Raw genomic sequence first — 11845 nt, 5'->3', positions numbered from 1 at the left:
TGTAGGTGTGATCACATTGGTGAGAATCCATCATATCGATCAAATTTTCAATAACATTAGTTTACTGTCTTTATGAGTCTATAAATCAAGCAGGTAAAAAACTGTCCAAGAAAGATGAATAAAGAGTACCATCTACTACATGTGGCGTGACCTCTCCTGTTAACCTGTTAACATTGTAGTATCTAGAACTCTCCTGTTAATCTGTTAACATTGTAGTATCTAGACCTCTCCTGTTAATCTGTTAACATTGTAGTATCTAGACCTCTCCTGTTAACCTGTTAACATTGTAGTATCTAGACCTCTCCTGTTAACCTGTTAACATTGTAGTATCTAGACCTCTCCATTGTTAATCTGTTAATCTGTTAACATTGTAGTATCTAGACCTCTCCTGTTAATCTGTTAACATTGTAGTATCTAGACCTCTCCTGTTAATCTGTTAACATTGTAGTATCTAGACCTCTCTGGTTAATCTGTTAACATTGTAGTATCTAGACCTCCCTGTTAACCTGTTAATCTGTTAACATTGTAGTATCTAGACCTCTCCTGTTAACCTGTTAACATTGTTAACATTGTATCTAGACCTCTCCTGTTAATCTGTTAACATTGTAGTATCTAGACCTCTCCTGTTAACCTGTGAACATTGTTAATATGTATCTAGACCTCTCCTGTTAATCTGTTAACATTGTAGTATCTAGACCTCTCCTGTTTATATGTTAACATTGTAGTATCTAGACCTCTCCTGTTAATCTGTTAACATTGTAGTATCTAGACCTCTCCTGTTAATCTGTTAACATTGTAGTATCTAGACCTCTCCTGTTAATCTGTTAACATTGTAGTATCTAGACCTCTCCTGTTAATCTGTTAATATTGTAGCATCTTGTGTTAATATGAACTACTGAAATCTGAGCAAGGGTAGCATTCCAGAGGGACATCAGGGACTGTAATCAAATTTGATTTGTCACATACACATGGTTAGCAGATGTTAATGCGAGTGTAGCGAAATGCTTGTGCTTCCAGTTCCGACAATGCAGTAATAACCAACAAGTAATCTAACTAACAATTCCAAAACTAATTTCTTATACACAGTGTAAGGGGATAAAGAATATGTACATAAAGATATGAATGAGTGATGGTGCAGAGCAGCATAGGCAAGATGCAGTAGATGGTATCGAGTACAGTATATACATATGAGATGAGTATGTAAACAAAGTGGCATAGTTAAAGTGGCTAGTGATACATGTATTACATAAGGATGCAGTAGATGATAGAGTACAGTATATACGTATACATATGAGATGAATAATGTAGGGTATGTAAACATTATATTAGGTAGCATAGTTTAAAGTGGCTGGTGATATATTTTACATCCTTTTCCATCAATTCCCATTATTGAAGTGGCTGGAGTTGAGTCAGTGTATTGGCAGCAGCCACTCAATGTTAGTGGTTGCTGTTTAACAGTCTGATGGCCTTGAGATAGAAGCTGTTTTTCAGTCTCTTGGTCCCAGCTTTGATGCACCTGTACTGACCTCGCCTTCTGGATGATAGCGGGGTGAACAGGCAGTGGCTCGGGTGGGTGTTGTCCTTGATGATCTTTGTGGCCTTCCTGTAACATCGGGTGGTGTAGATGTCCTGGAGGGCAGGTAGTTTGCCCCCGGTGATGCGTTGTGCAGACCTCACTACCCTCTGCAGAGCCTTACGGTTGTGGGCGGAGCAGTTGCCGTACCAGGCGGTGATACAGCCCGCCAGGATCCTCTCGATTGTGCATCTGTAGAAGTTTGTGAGTGCTTTTGGTGACAAGCCGAATTTCTTCAGCCTCCTGAGGTTGAAGAGGTGCTGCTGCACCTTCTTCACGATGCTGTCTGTGTGAGTGGACCAATTCAGTTTGTCTGTGATGTGTATGCAGAGGAATTTAAAACTTACTACCCTCTCCACTACAGTTCCATCGATGTGGATAGGGGGGTGTTCCCTCTGCTGTTTCCTGAAGTCCACAATCATCTCCTTAGTTTTGTTGACGTTGAGTGTGAGGTTATTGTCCTGACACCACACTCCGCGGGCCCTCACCTCCTCCCTGTAGGCCGTCTCGTCGTTGTTGGTAATCAAGCCTACCACTGTTGTGTCGTCCGCAAACTTGATGATTGAGTTGGAGGCCTGCGTTGCCGCGCAGTCGTGGGTGAACAGGGAGTACAGGAGAGGGCTCAGAACGCACCCTTGTGGGGCCCCAGTGTTGAGGATCAGCGGGGTGGAGATGTTGTTGCCTACCCTCACCACCTGGGGGCGGCCCGTCAGGAAGTCCAGTACCCAGTTGCACAGGGCGGGGTCGAGACCCAGGGTCTCGAGCTTGATGACGAGCTTGGAGGGTACTATGGTGTTAAATGCCGAGCTGTAGTCGATGAACAGCATTCTCACATAGGTATTCCTCTTGTCCAGATGGGTTAGGGCAGTGTGCAGTGTGGTTGAGATTGCGTCGTCTGTGGACCTATTTGGGCGGTAAGCAAATTGGAGTGGGTCTAGGGTGTCAGGTAGGGTGGAGGTGATATGGTCCTTGACTAGTCTCTCAAAGCACTTCATGATGACGGAAGTGAGTGCTACGGGGCGGTAGTCGTTTAGCTCAGTTACCTTAGCTTTCTTGGGAACAGGAACAATGGTGGCCCTCTTGAAGCATGTGGGAACAGCAGACTGGTATATGTATTGATTGAATATGTCCGTAAACACACCAGCCAGCTGGTCTGCGCATGCTCTGAGGGCGCGGCTGAGGATGCCGTCTGGGCCTGCAGCCTTGCGAGGGTTAACACGTTTAAATGTTTTACTCACCTCGGCTGCAGTGAAGGAGAGACCGCATGTTTCCGTTGCAGGCCGTGTCAGTGGCACTGTATTGTCCTCAAAGCGGGCAAAAAAGTTATTTAGTCTGCCTGGGAGCAAGACATCCTGGTCCGTGACTGAGCTGGATTTATTTTTATAGTCCGTGATTGACTGTAGACCCTGCCACATACCTCTTGTGTCTGAGCCGTTGAATTGAGATTCTACTTTGTCTCTATACTGACGCTTAGCTTGGTTGATAGCCTTACGGAGGGAATAGCTGCACTGTTTGTATTCAGTCATATTACCAGTCACCTTGCCCTGATTAAAAGCAGTGGTTCGCGCTTTCAGTTTCACGTGAATGCTGCCATCAATCCACGGATTCTGGTTAGGGAATGTTATAATCGTTGCTATGGGAACGACATCTTCAACGCACGTTCTAATGAACTCGCACACCGAATAAGCGTATTCGTCAATGTTGTTGCCTGACGCAATACGAAACATGTCCCAGTCCACGTGATGGAAGCAGTCTTGGAGTGTGGAATCAGCTTGGTCGGACCAGCGTTGGACAGACCTCAGCGTGGGAGCTTCTTGTTTCAGTTTCTGTCTGTAGGCAGGGATCAGCAAAATGGAGTCGTGGTCAGCTTTTCCGAAAGGGGGGCGGGGCAGGGCCTTATATGCGTCGCGGAAGTTAGAATAACAGTGATCCAAGGTTTTGCCAGCCCTGGTGGCGCAATCGATATGCTGATACATTTTAGGGAGTCTTGTTTTCAGATTAGCCTTGTTAAAATCCCCAGCTACAATGAATGCAGCCTCAGGATGTATGGATTCCAGCTTGCAAAGAGTCAAATAAAGTTTGTTCAGAGCCATCGATGTGTCTGCTTGGGGGGGGAATATATACGGCTGTGATTATAATCGAAGAGAATTCTCTTGGTAGATAATGCAGTCTGCATTTGATTGTGAGGAATTCTAAATCAGGTGAACAGAAGGATTTGAGTTCCTGTATGTTTCTGTGATCACACCACGTCTCGTTAGCCATAAGGCATACGCCCCCGCCCCTCTTCTTACAAGAAAGGTGTTTGTTTCTGTCGGCGCGATGCGTGGAGGAACCCGCTGGCTGCACCGCCACCGAGAGCGTCTCTCCAGTGAGCCATGTTTCCGTGAAGCAAAGAACGTTACAGTCTCTGATGTCCCTCTGGAATGCTACCCTTGCTCGGATTTCATCAACCTTGTTGTCAAGAGACTGGACATTGGCGAGAAGAATGCTAGGAAGTGGGGCACGATGTGCCCGTCTACGTAGTCTGACCAGAAGACCGCCTCGTTTCCCTCTTTTACGAAGTCGTTTTTTTGGGTCGCCGGCTGGGATCCATTCCATTGTCCTGGTTGAAAGGCAGAACACAGGATCCTCTTAGCGAAAGTCATATTCTTGGTCGTACTGATGGTGAGTTGACGCTGATCTTATATTCAGTAGTTCTTCTCGACTGTATGTAATGAAACCTAAGATGACCTGGGGTACGAATGTAAGAAATAACACGTAGAAAAACAAAAAACTGCATAGTTTCCTAGGAACGCGAAGCGAGGCGGCCATCTCTGTCGGCGCCACATGTTAAACAGCCACCACTAACATTGAGTGGCTGCTGCCAACACACTGACTCAACTCCAGCCACTTTAATAATGGGAATTGATGGGAATTGATGTAAAATATATCACTAGCCACTTTAAACAATGCTACTTAATATAATGTTGACATACCCTACATTATTTATCTCATATGTATACGTATATACTGTACTCTATATCATCTACTGCATCTTTATGTAATACATGTATCACTAGCCACTTTAAACTATGCCACTTTGTTTACATACTCATCTCATATGTATATACTGTACTCGATACCATCTACTGCATCTTGCCTATGCCGCTCTGTACCATCGCTCATTCATATATCTTTATGTACATATCCTTTATCCCTTTACACTTGTGTGTATAAGGTAGTAGTTTTGGAATTGTTAGCTAGATTACTCGTTGGTTATTACTGCATTGTCGGAACTAGAAGCACAAGCATTTCGCTACACTCGCATTAACATCTGCTAACCATGTGTATGTGACAAATACAACTTGATTTGATATGATTTACTGGTTGATGACAATGCAGTGAGAACATAAATAACTAAGCAATGACCTTGAGGTCTGATAGTTTTAAAAGAAACTGTCCACCAGGCATTATCAATATATGACTACACCATTCAACAACATTGAAAGAGAAAATAAAAATATTTGTTCCAAAGGGAAATCTTTATTTTCATATATTTATCATCAAAGCAAACATTCCTACAGCATCTAATAGTAATAAACAGTACACATCACATCTAACAATGATACAACCTCAGTCTACAGAGAGGATTGACACATGAACTCAAGCAAAGCCCTCTGTTAGTTTACAGTGATCAATGAGACAAAGAACATCTGATCTCAGAACAGAGTCTAAGCAGAGGAACCTGCAGCCTCTCTCCACAGGGGTGTGTGACTGAGGGGTCCTACCCAGAACAGTCAGCCTTCCTCAGGGTCTTGGTGACTGGAGTCTGGGATTTCTGCTGGGCTTCACAGGTCACCTCTCCTGCCTTGGTCCACTCCTGGGTAGTGAGAGTCAGGGTGCTGCTCCAGCTGTACAGACCATCCTTCTCCAGGACCCTAGAACTGGTCTCCTGGTTCTTGTTGGTCCCGTCCACTTTCCAGCTCATGGTCCAGTCTGAGGGGAAGCCCTTGTTGGCCAGACACGTCAGTGTGGCTGTTGTTGTACTGGACAGCTCCTCACTAGAGGGGGGCAGGACAGTGAGGGTGGGGGCACTGTTACCTGGAACAAATAGAACACATCAACTAAGTAACTACATCAAGTACAGCTACACTTAAAGATGATCTTCAATCAAGTACACATACAAATAAAGTGAATTGGAAATGCCCTCTAAATACGAATGTAACAGTTAGATTGTTTAAAAGCTGTAGAGAAAACACTAAAGTAATTATACAAAGCAGATTTATGAACCAAACAAGTATAAAGTGGTTAAATAACTAGAGTTACTAGTTATATGGTGTCAGTTATACATGTTCTACAGATGTTGTTTAGTATTGGATCTGATCAGAACAGCAGACTCATATTCATAGTATTTTCATCACATATCATCCATGTTGGATTATGAAGTCAGTTACAACCATAACTGAGACCCTTTGTCTTCACACTAACTGTGAAGTCTACCAGGAACACAATGCAACAATGATGAATATTATATACAATACTATTAAATAGTTATTTTCCAGATTTACGTTATAGTCCGCAATCATACAAACCAGACATAAATAAACTTACAATTCATCATTATAATTCAATAAAATGTTATTTGAAAGTGAAATACAAATCAAATTTAATCAGAAAGAAATATCAAGATTGTTGTTACTTACTTCCAACATCTAGTCTGGTGCCGCTACCAAAAGTGTACCACAGTGATACAATCACTATTACTGCTGGTACAACAACCTTCTGACCATTGGGGAAGCTGAATTTCTTTAGACTGTGGTTCAATAATTAACTATGCTATGTTATGAATACTTGCCAAAGATTATTTTATCTTGTTCATTTGAAATCAAGTGTGTTCTGTTTAGTTTTCCCAAAGTTTTTGCAAAACGTGCTGTTTACTGTACATTTCCTACAAGGTGCAGTATGCTTTTTTCATACACCTAATATAAAATGTAGATCATTCACTCTCATAGTTGAAAGGCAGGTCAAATTTGATACGATGTAATAACATACTTATTAAAAATATGAATATTCTAACTGGCCATAATTTGTGTCGGCCTTGTGTATTTATTCCCAAAATCATGTAAAAAGTTGTTGTTTTTTATTTACAAAATCCTCAGTATCGAGGCTAAATTTATAGGGAAAGACATCAAAGGGTGAATAAAACAGTTAATTTAGTTGTTTACTTACTTCCAACATCAAGTCTGGTGCCACTACCAAAAGTCCACCACAGTGATACAATCACTATTACTGCTGGTACAAAAACCTCTCTGTGTTGTGATGCTGCAGCTGCTACAGTGAATATCACTCATACAGAATCATAATCAACACTAATACACTTTAACATCTTCCAGGTAGAACAAACACTTCATATTAGCTGTTTCTAGATAGTATAAATATGAATTGTATCTTACAACCAGATAATAGTATTTGTTCTTTCCTCTGTGTATCAGGTGTTCTCCTAGTCTGTAGATACAGTCCAGCATCAGATCAGTGTTGCTACTATTCCTCCATATTGTCCATATGAAAGACAACAGCAGCAGCAGTAGTGATAGTGATCCATGTTGTATATTCCTGTATTAAACATGTTGATCTCACATTTAACAGTGGTGGTAAAGTCACAGAGGACAGACAACACTACCAGAGGAATCCTACCAGCTTTAGTTTAGAGAAGTGTTCACTAACTGATTAGAGGAACTTACATGAGAGACCAAGCATGAGTGAACAGACAGCTCATTATATCTGATCATCATCAGAATAACAATACAATGGTGGTGTGAAAAAGTTACCATACATTAGTGATCTGAGTAAACAGTTGCTGTTTGATGTTATTAAAGATAGCACAATCAGTATAAAATACATTCTAATTAATTGAGCCTACTTGGAAACTGAAAAAAATAGATTTGAAACATTAATTTGCATAATGCTTCCGCCCCGCTACTCTAAGAGCATTTATCTCCCTGTGAGTTGAACATTTCATGACTGAGAGCTGTCCTTCATGACAACAGAACCCACAACAACCATGACTTTTATCACCATCTTCATCTGGACACTTGTCTTCTACATTGAAGGTACAAAATATATAGGAGTTTTACATTTGAATAATGAAAAGCAAACAATTTGAGTGAACTGAAATATTTTCAAGATTGTTATATTAATTCCTGGTACAATTATCCATTTTCTCTGTTTCAGAATCCAGAGGACAGATCACAGTGACTCAGACTCCTACTGTGAAAACTGTTCTCCCAGGAGAGATAGTCTCTCTGAACTGTAAAGCCAGCATTGATGTGCAAACTAACTGCTGGAGTTCAGGTAAACCATGTTTAGCCTGGTATCAACAGAAACCTGGAGGAGCCCCTAAACTCCTTATTTATTATGCTACAACACTTCAGTCTGGGATTCCATCTAGATTCAGTGGCAGTGGATCTGGGAGTGACTTCACTCTGACCATCAGTGGAGTCCAGGCTGAAGATGCAGGAGATTACTACTGTCAGAGTTATAAACATATCAATAGTAAACATTTGTTCACACTGTGATACAGAGCCGTACAAAAACCTTCCTCATTCAGACTGCTCAGTGATTGTGTTGCTACAGCTGGGACCTGCTGCAGGTGCTGAGGGGGAGAGAGTGAAATGGAACACTGGTAACTAGATGAGGTCAACTGTGATGTGACAATATGGTTTGAAATCATTCAGATCACATGACCATCATCATCTTCATAATCATCATGGTTGGTAACATAGAATGAACAAAAATATCAATGTAACATATGAAGTGAAAAAAAGATCCCAGAAATGTTCCGTACGCTCAACAAGCATAATTCTCTCAATTGTTGTGCACAGATTAGTAACATCCCTGTTAGTGAGCATTTATCTTTTGCCAATATAATCCATCCACGTGACAAGTGTGACAAATCAAGAAGCTGATTAAACAGCATGATCATTACATAGATGTACCTTGTGTTGGGGATAATAAAAGGCCACTCTAAAATGTGCAGTTTTGTCAGACAAAGCCACAGATATCTCAAATTTTGAGGGAGTGTGCAATTTGTCCAGAATCAGCTCCTTTGTTTTCCTGAGGGAGAGGTTGTTGGCACCACACCGTCAGTGTCTTCCTTCTCCCTGTAGGCTGTCTCTTTGTTGTTGTTAATCAGGGTTACTACTGTTGTGCCGTTAGTGAACTTGATGATGGAGTTGGAACTATGTGAGGCCACGTAGTCCTGGGTATACAGGGAGTACCGGAGGGGACTGACTACGCACCCTTGTGGGGCCCCCGTTTTGAGAAACAGTGTCGAGAAGGAAGTGTTATCTACCTTCACCACCTGGGGACAGCACATCAGGAAGTCCAGCACGCAGTTGCATAGGGAGGAGTTCAGACCCAGGGCTGTGAGGTTTGTGGTGAGATTATAGGACACTGTGGAATTGAAGGCAGTAGTCAATGAACAGAGTCCTCACATGTTCATTCCTCTTGTCCAGGTGGGTGAGGAAGTGTGCAGTGCAATAGTGATTGCGTCGTCCGTGGATCTGTCAGGGCGGCAGGGAAATTGGAGGGGATTGAGTGTGCCAGGGAGGAAGGAGGTGATGTGGTCTTTAACTAGCGTCTCAAAGCACTTCATGATGACAGAAGTGAGTGCTACGGGTAGGAAGTTCTTCAGTTCAGATACTTTCCCTGGTGTTGTGTCTCATGTGTACAGTATACTGTATGGATGCTACTCTCTTGCCAGGGCTCACTTGAAATCTCAATGTGACTTCTCTCGTTAAATAGAGGGTAAATAAATCAAATGAAATCTTAAGATGTTGAGGAGATGCTGTTTCATGTAATTGTAATGATGGTCTACAGAGTCTCAGTGTGTCTGATCAGAGACAGAGGAGAGGAGAGGAGGCAGGGAGCTGAACTCAGACAGGAACAGAGTAGCAGTCCTGCACAGCGGAGCCCCTCTTCTCTCAGTGGCAGTCCAATAGTCCAGCAGTCCAGTATTCAATCCACACAGCTCACTGCACTAACAGGAATCTCCCAGCAGGGGGAGTAATATGACCAATGATCACTGGACGGTGGAGCATGACTGGTATTCCTCTTTTCCATAGACATCATTATGTTACCATACCATATTACCATAACACAAATGAACAGACAAAGTGATGTGTGTTACATGATACAATGATGTATTATTTGTATTTTATTCTCTCCAGCATTCACTATGGTTTAGTCTTGCTGTACAATATTGATAGTGATCATATGTGATAGCCCTTAAACCAATTATAGCATTGTATTTATACCCTTTTTATTCCATTTATTTATTTACATATTATTATCGAATTCTATGATTATTAGGCGACAAGATCATCAGATTATAATGGACTCTCAATTCTAATCTGATGGAATTAGTTCTAATCCGATTGATGGAATCAGTTCTAATCCGACTGATGGAATCTGTCATTCTGTCCATGAACAAGGCTGTTAACCCACTGTTCCTAGGCTGTCATTGAAAATATGAATTTGTTCTTAACTGTTCTAAACTGACTTGCCAAGTTAAATAAAGGTTAAAAAAAAATAATAATAATGAATCCTTAGTGTTCTAAGTATACTGAATAATGGTGTATGGAGAGAAGACCAGAAGATTATTTACATTTTGATGATGCTCTGCACAGACAGCACATGCTTCAGTGGTCTGGGAGTGTTTATATCCCTGTGAGTTTAACACTTCATGACTGAGAGCTGTCCTTCATGACAACAGAACCCACAACAACCATGACTTTTATCACAGTCTTCTTCTGGACACTTGCTTTCTACATACAAGGTACAACATATATAGGAGTTTTATGTTGGTATACTGAATAGTAAACAGCTTGAGTTAACTGAAAGATTGTTTAAATTGTTTTATTCATCCCTGGAGATACATTTATTAGCTTTCTCTCTGTTTCAGAATCCAGAGGACAGATCACTGAGACTCAGACACCTACAGTGAAAACTGTTCTCCCCAGACAGCCAGTCTCTATGAACTGTAAAGCCAGCAGTGATGTGTATCCTGACTGTAATAGGTCAGGTAAACCATGTTTAGCCTGGTATCAACAGAAACCTGGAGAAACTCCTAAACTACTGGTCTACTATGGAAGCACCCTCTTCTCTGGGACTCCATCTAGATTCAGTGGCAGTGGATCTGGGAGTGACTTCACTCTGACCATCAGTGGAGTCCAGGCTGAAGATGCAGGAGATTACTACTGTCAGAGTGGACACACAAACTGGCTTGGTAGCACCTTTTGGTCCACAGTGATACAGAGTCGTACAAAAACCTCCCTCAGTCAGACTGTACAGTGACTGTACTGGTACAGCTGGGACCTACTGCAGGTGCTGAGGGGAGGAGATGATCCAGTATAATGACACAGGGTGTAGTAGAGCTGAACAACAATAGAATCAAACAAGAGCTATGTCTAGAAGACTTTAGATCATAACTGATCACTAAATGTTTCTCCTAACTATTAACTACATGTTGACTCTATTGAGTAACTCAAGGAAAACCATCAACCAATCTGACTATAGATGATGTGCAATGATGACTTGTGTTTTGAATAGCTAGAATTGAATCAACATGATTCAAACACATACAATAAAGCCTCTAAACATTACCCAGACATCCTCCCTCACACCACTGTCGTAGTTCCAGAGAGCATCAGGTTAAGCAGAAGACTGGAGATGTCAGAGCTCTGGAGATCTCCCCTTTCTATCAGAGTCATTCAGCAGCATCACAGTCCCCACACAGACTGCAGTCACTGACCCTGACCATTGGAGGGAGACAGAACACAGATTCAATCTGGTCTAATAACACAGTAATAACAATATGCGTCATTTGTAGATGTCTGTAATAAAGCACTTAGAGCACTTAAATCAAACCCATGTAAATTATTACATAGCTACCATGTTTCTACATCACACAATATTTAGTAATAAAGTCTGACTGTCCAGGAAGACTATTTACATACAGTATAAGACAATTTGCATAGACAGCACATGCTTCAGTGGTCTGGGAGGGTTTATAGCCCTGTGAGTTTAACACTTCATGACTGAAAGCTGTCCTTCATGACAACAGAACTTCAATGATGACTTTCATCATGAGCTTTGTGTGGATACTGACTTTCTTAATTCAGGGTAAGATTTTTTAATTTAATGCTCCAAAATTAACTTTGTTATCGAAGTATGTAATCTAAATATCAACTCTGCCTTAAAATTCAGACAAAAACATGCTTGAAATACAATATT

General features: G+C 41.5%; 2 gene segments (V, D, J or C); one reads left to right on the top strand and one right to left on the bottom strand.

The window, feature by feature from the left end:
- Positions 1-5073: 5073 nt before the first annotated feature.
- On the bottom strand, positions 5074-6379 carry LOC135515129 (Ig kappa-b4 chain C region-like; the record flags this gene model as incomplete). The annotated part of the segment is given in 2 exon segments: positions 5074-5653; positions 6256-6379. Coding segments are annotated over 2 exon segments (441 nt in total), but the record flags the coding sequence as incomplete, so codon positions are not given.
- Positions 6380-7575: 1196 nt separating this feature from the next.
- On the top strand, positions 7576-11463 carry LOC135515057 (immunoglobulin kappa variable 3-15-like). The segment is given in 3 exon segments: positions 7576-7662; positions 7784-7903; positions 10515-11463. Coding segments are annotated over 3 exon segments (585 nt in total).
- The last annotated feature ends 382 nt before the right edge of the window (positions 11464-11845 follow it).

Source organism: Oncorhynchus masou, chromosome 26, assembly GCF_036934945.1.
Source record: "Oncorhynchus masou masou isolate Uvic2021 chromosome 26, UVic_Omas_1.1, whole genome shotgun sequence".
Taxonomy (NCBI): domain Eukaryota; kingdom Metazoa; phylum Chordata; class Actinopteri; order Salmoniformes; family Salmonidae; genus Oncorhynchus; species Oncorhynchus masou.
The sequence above is the reverse complement of the archived record's forward strand: the minus strand, read 5'-3'. Positions and strand labels throughout refer to the sequence as shown.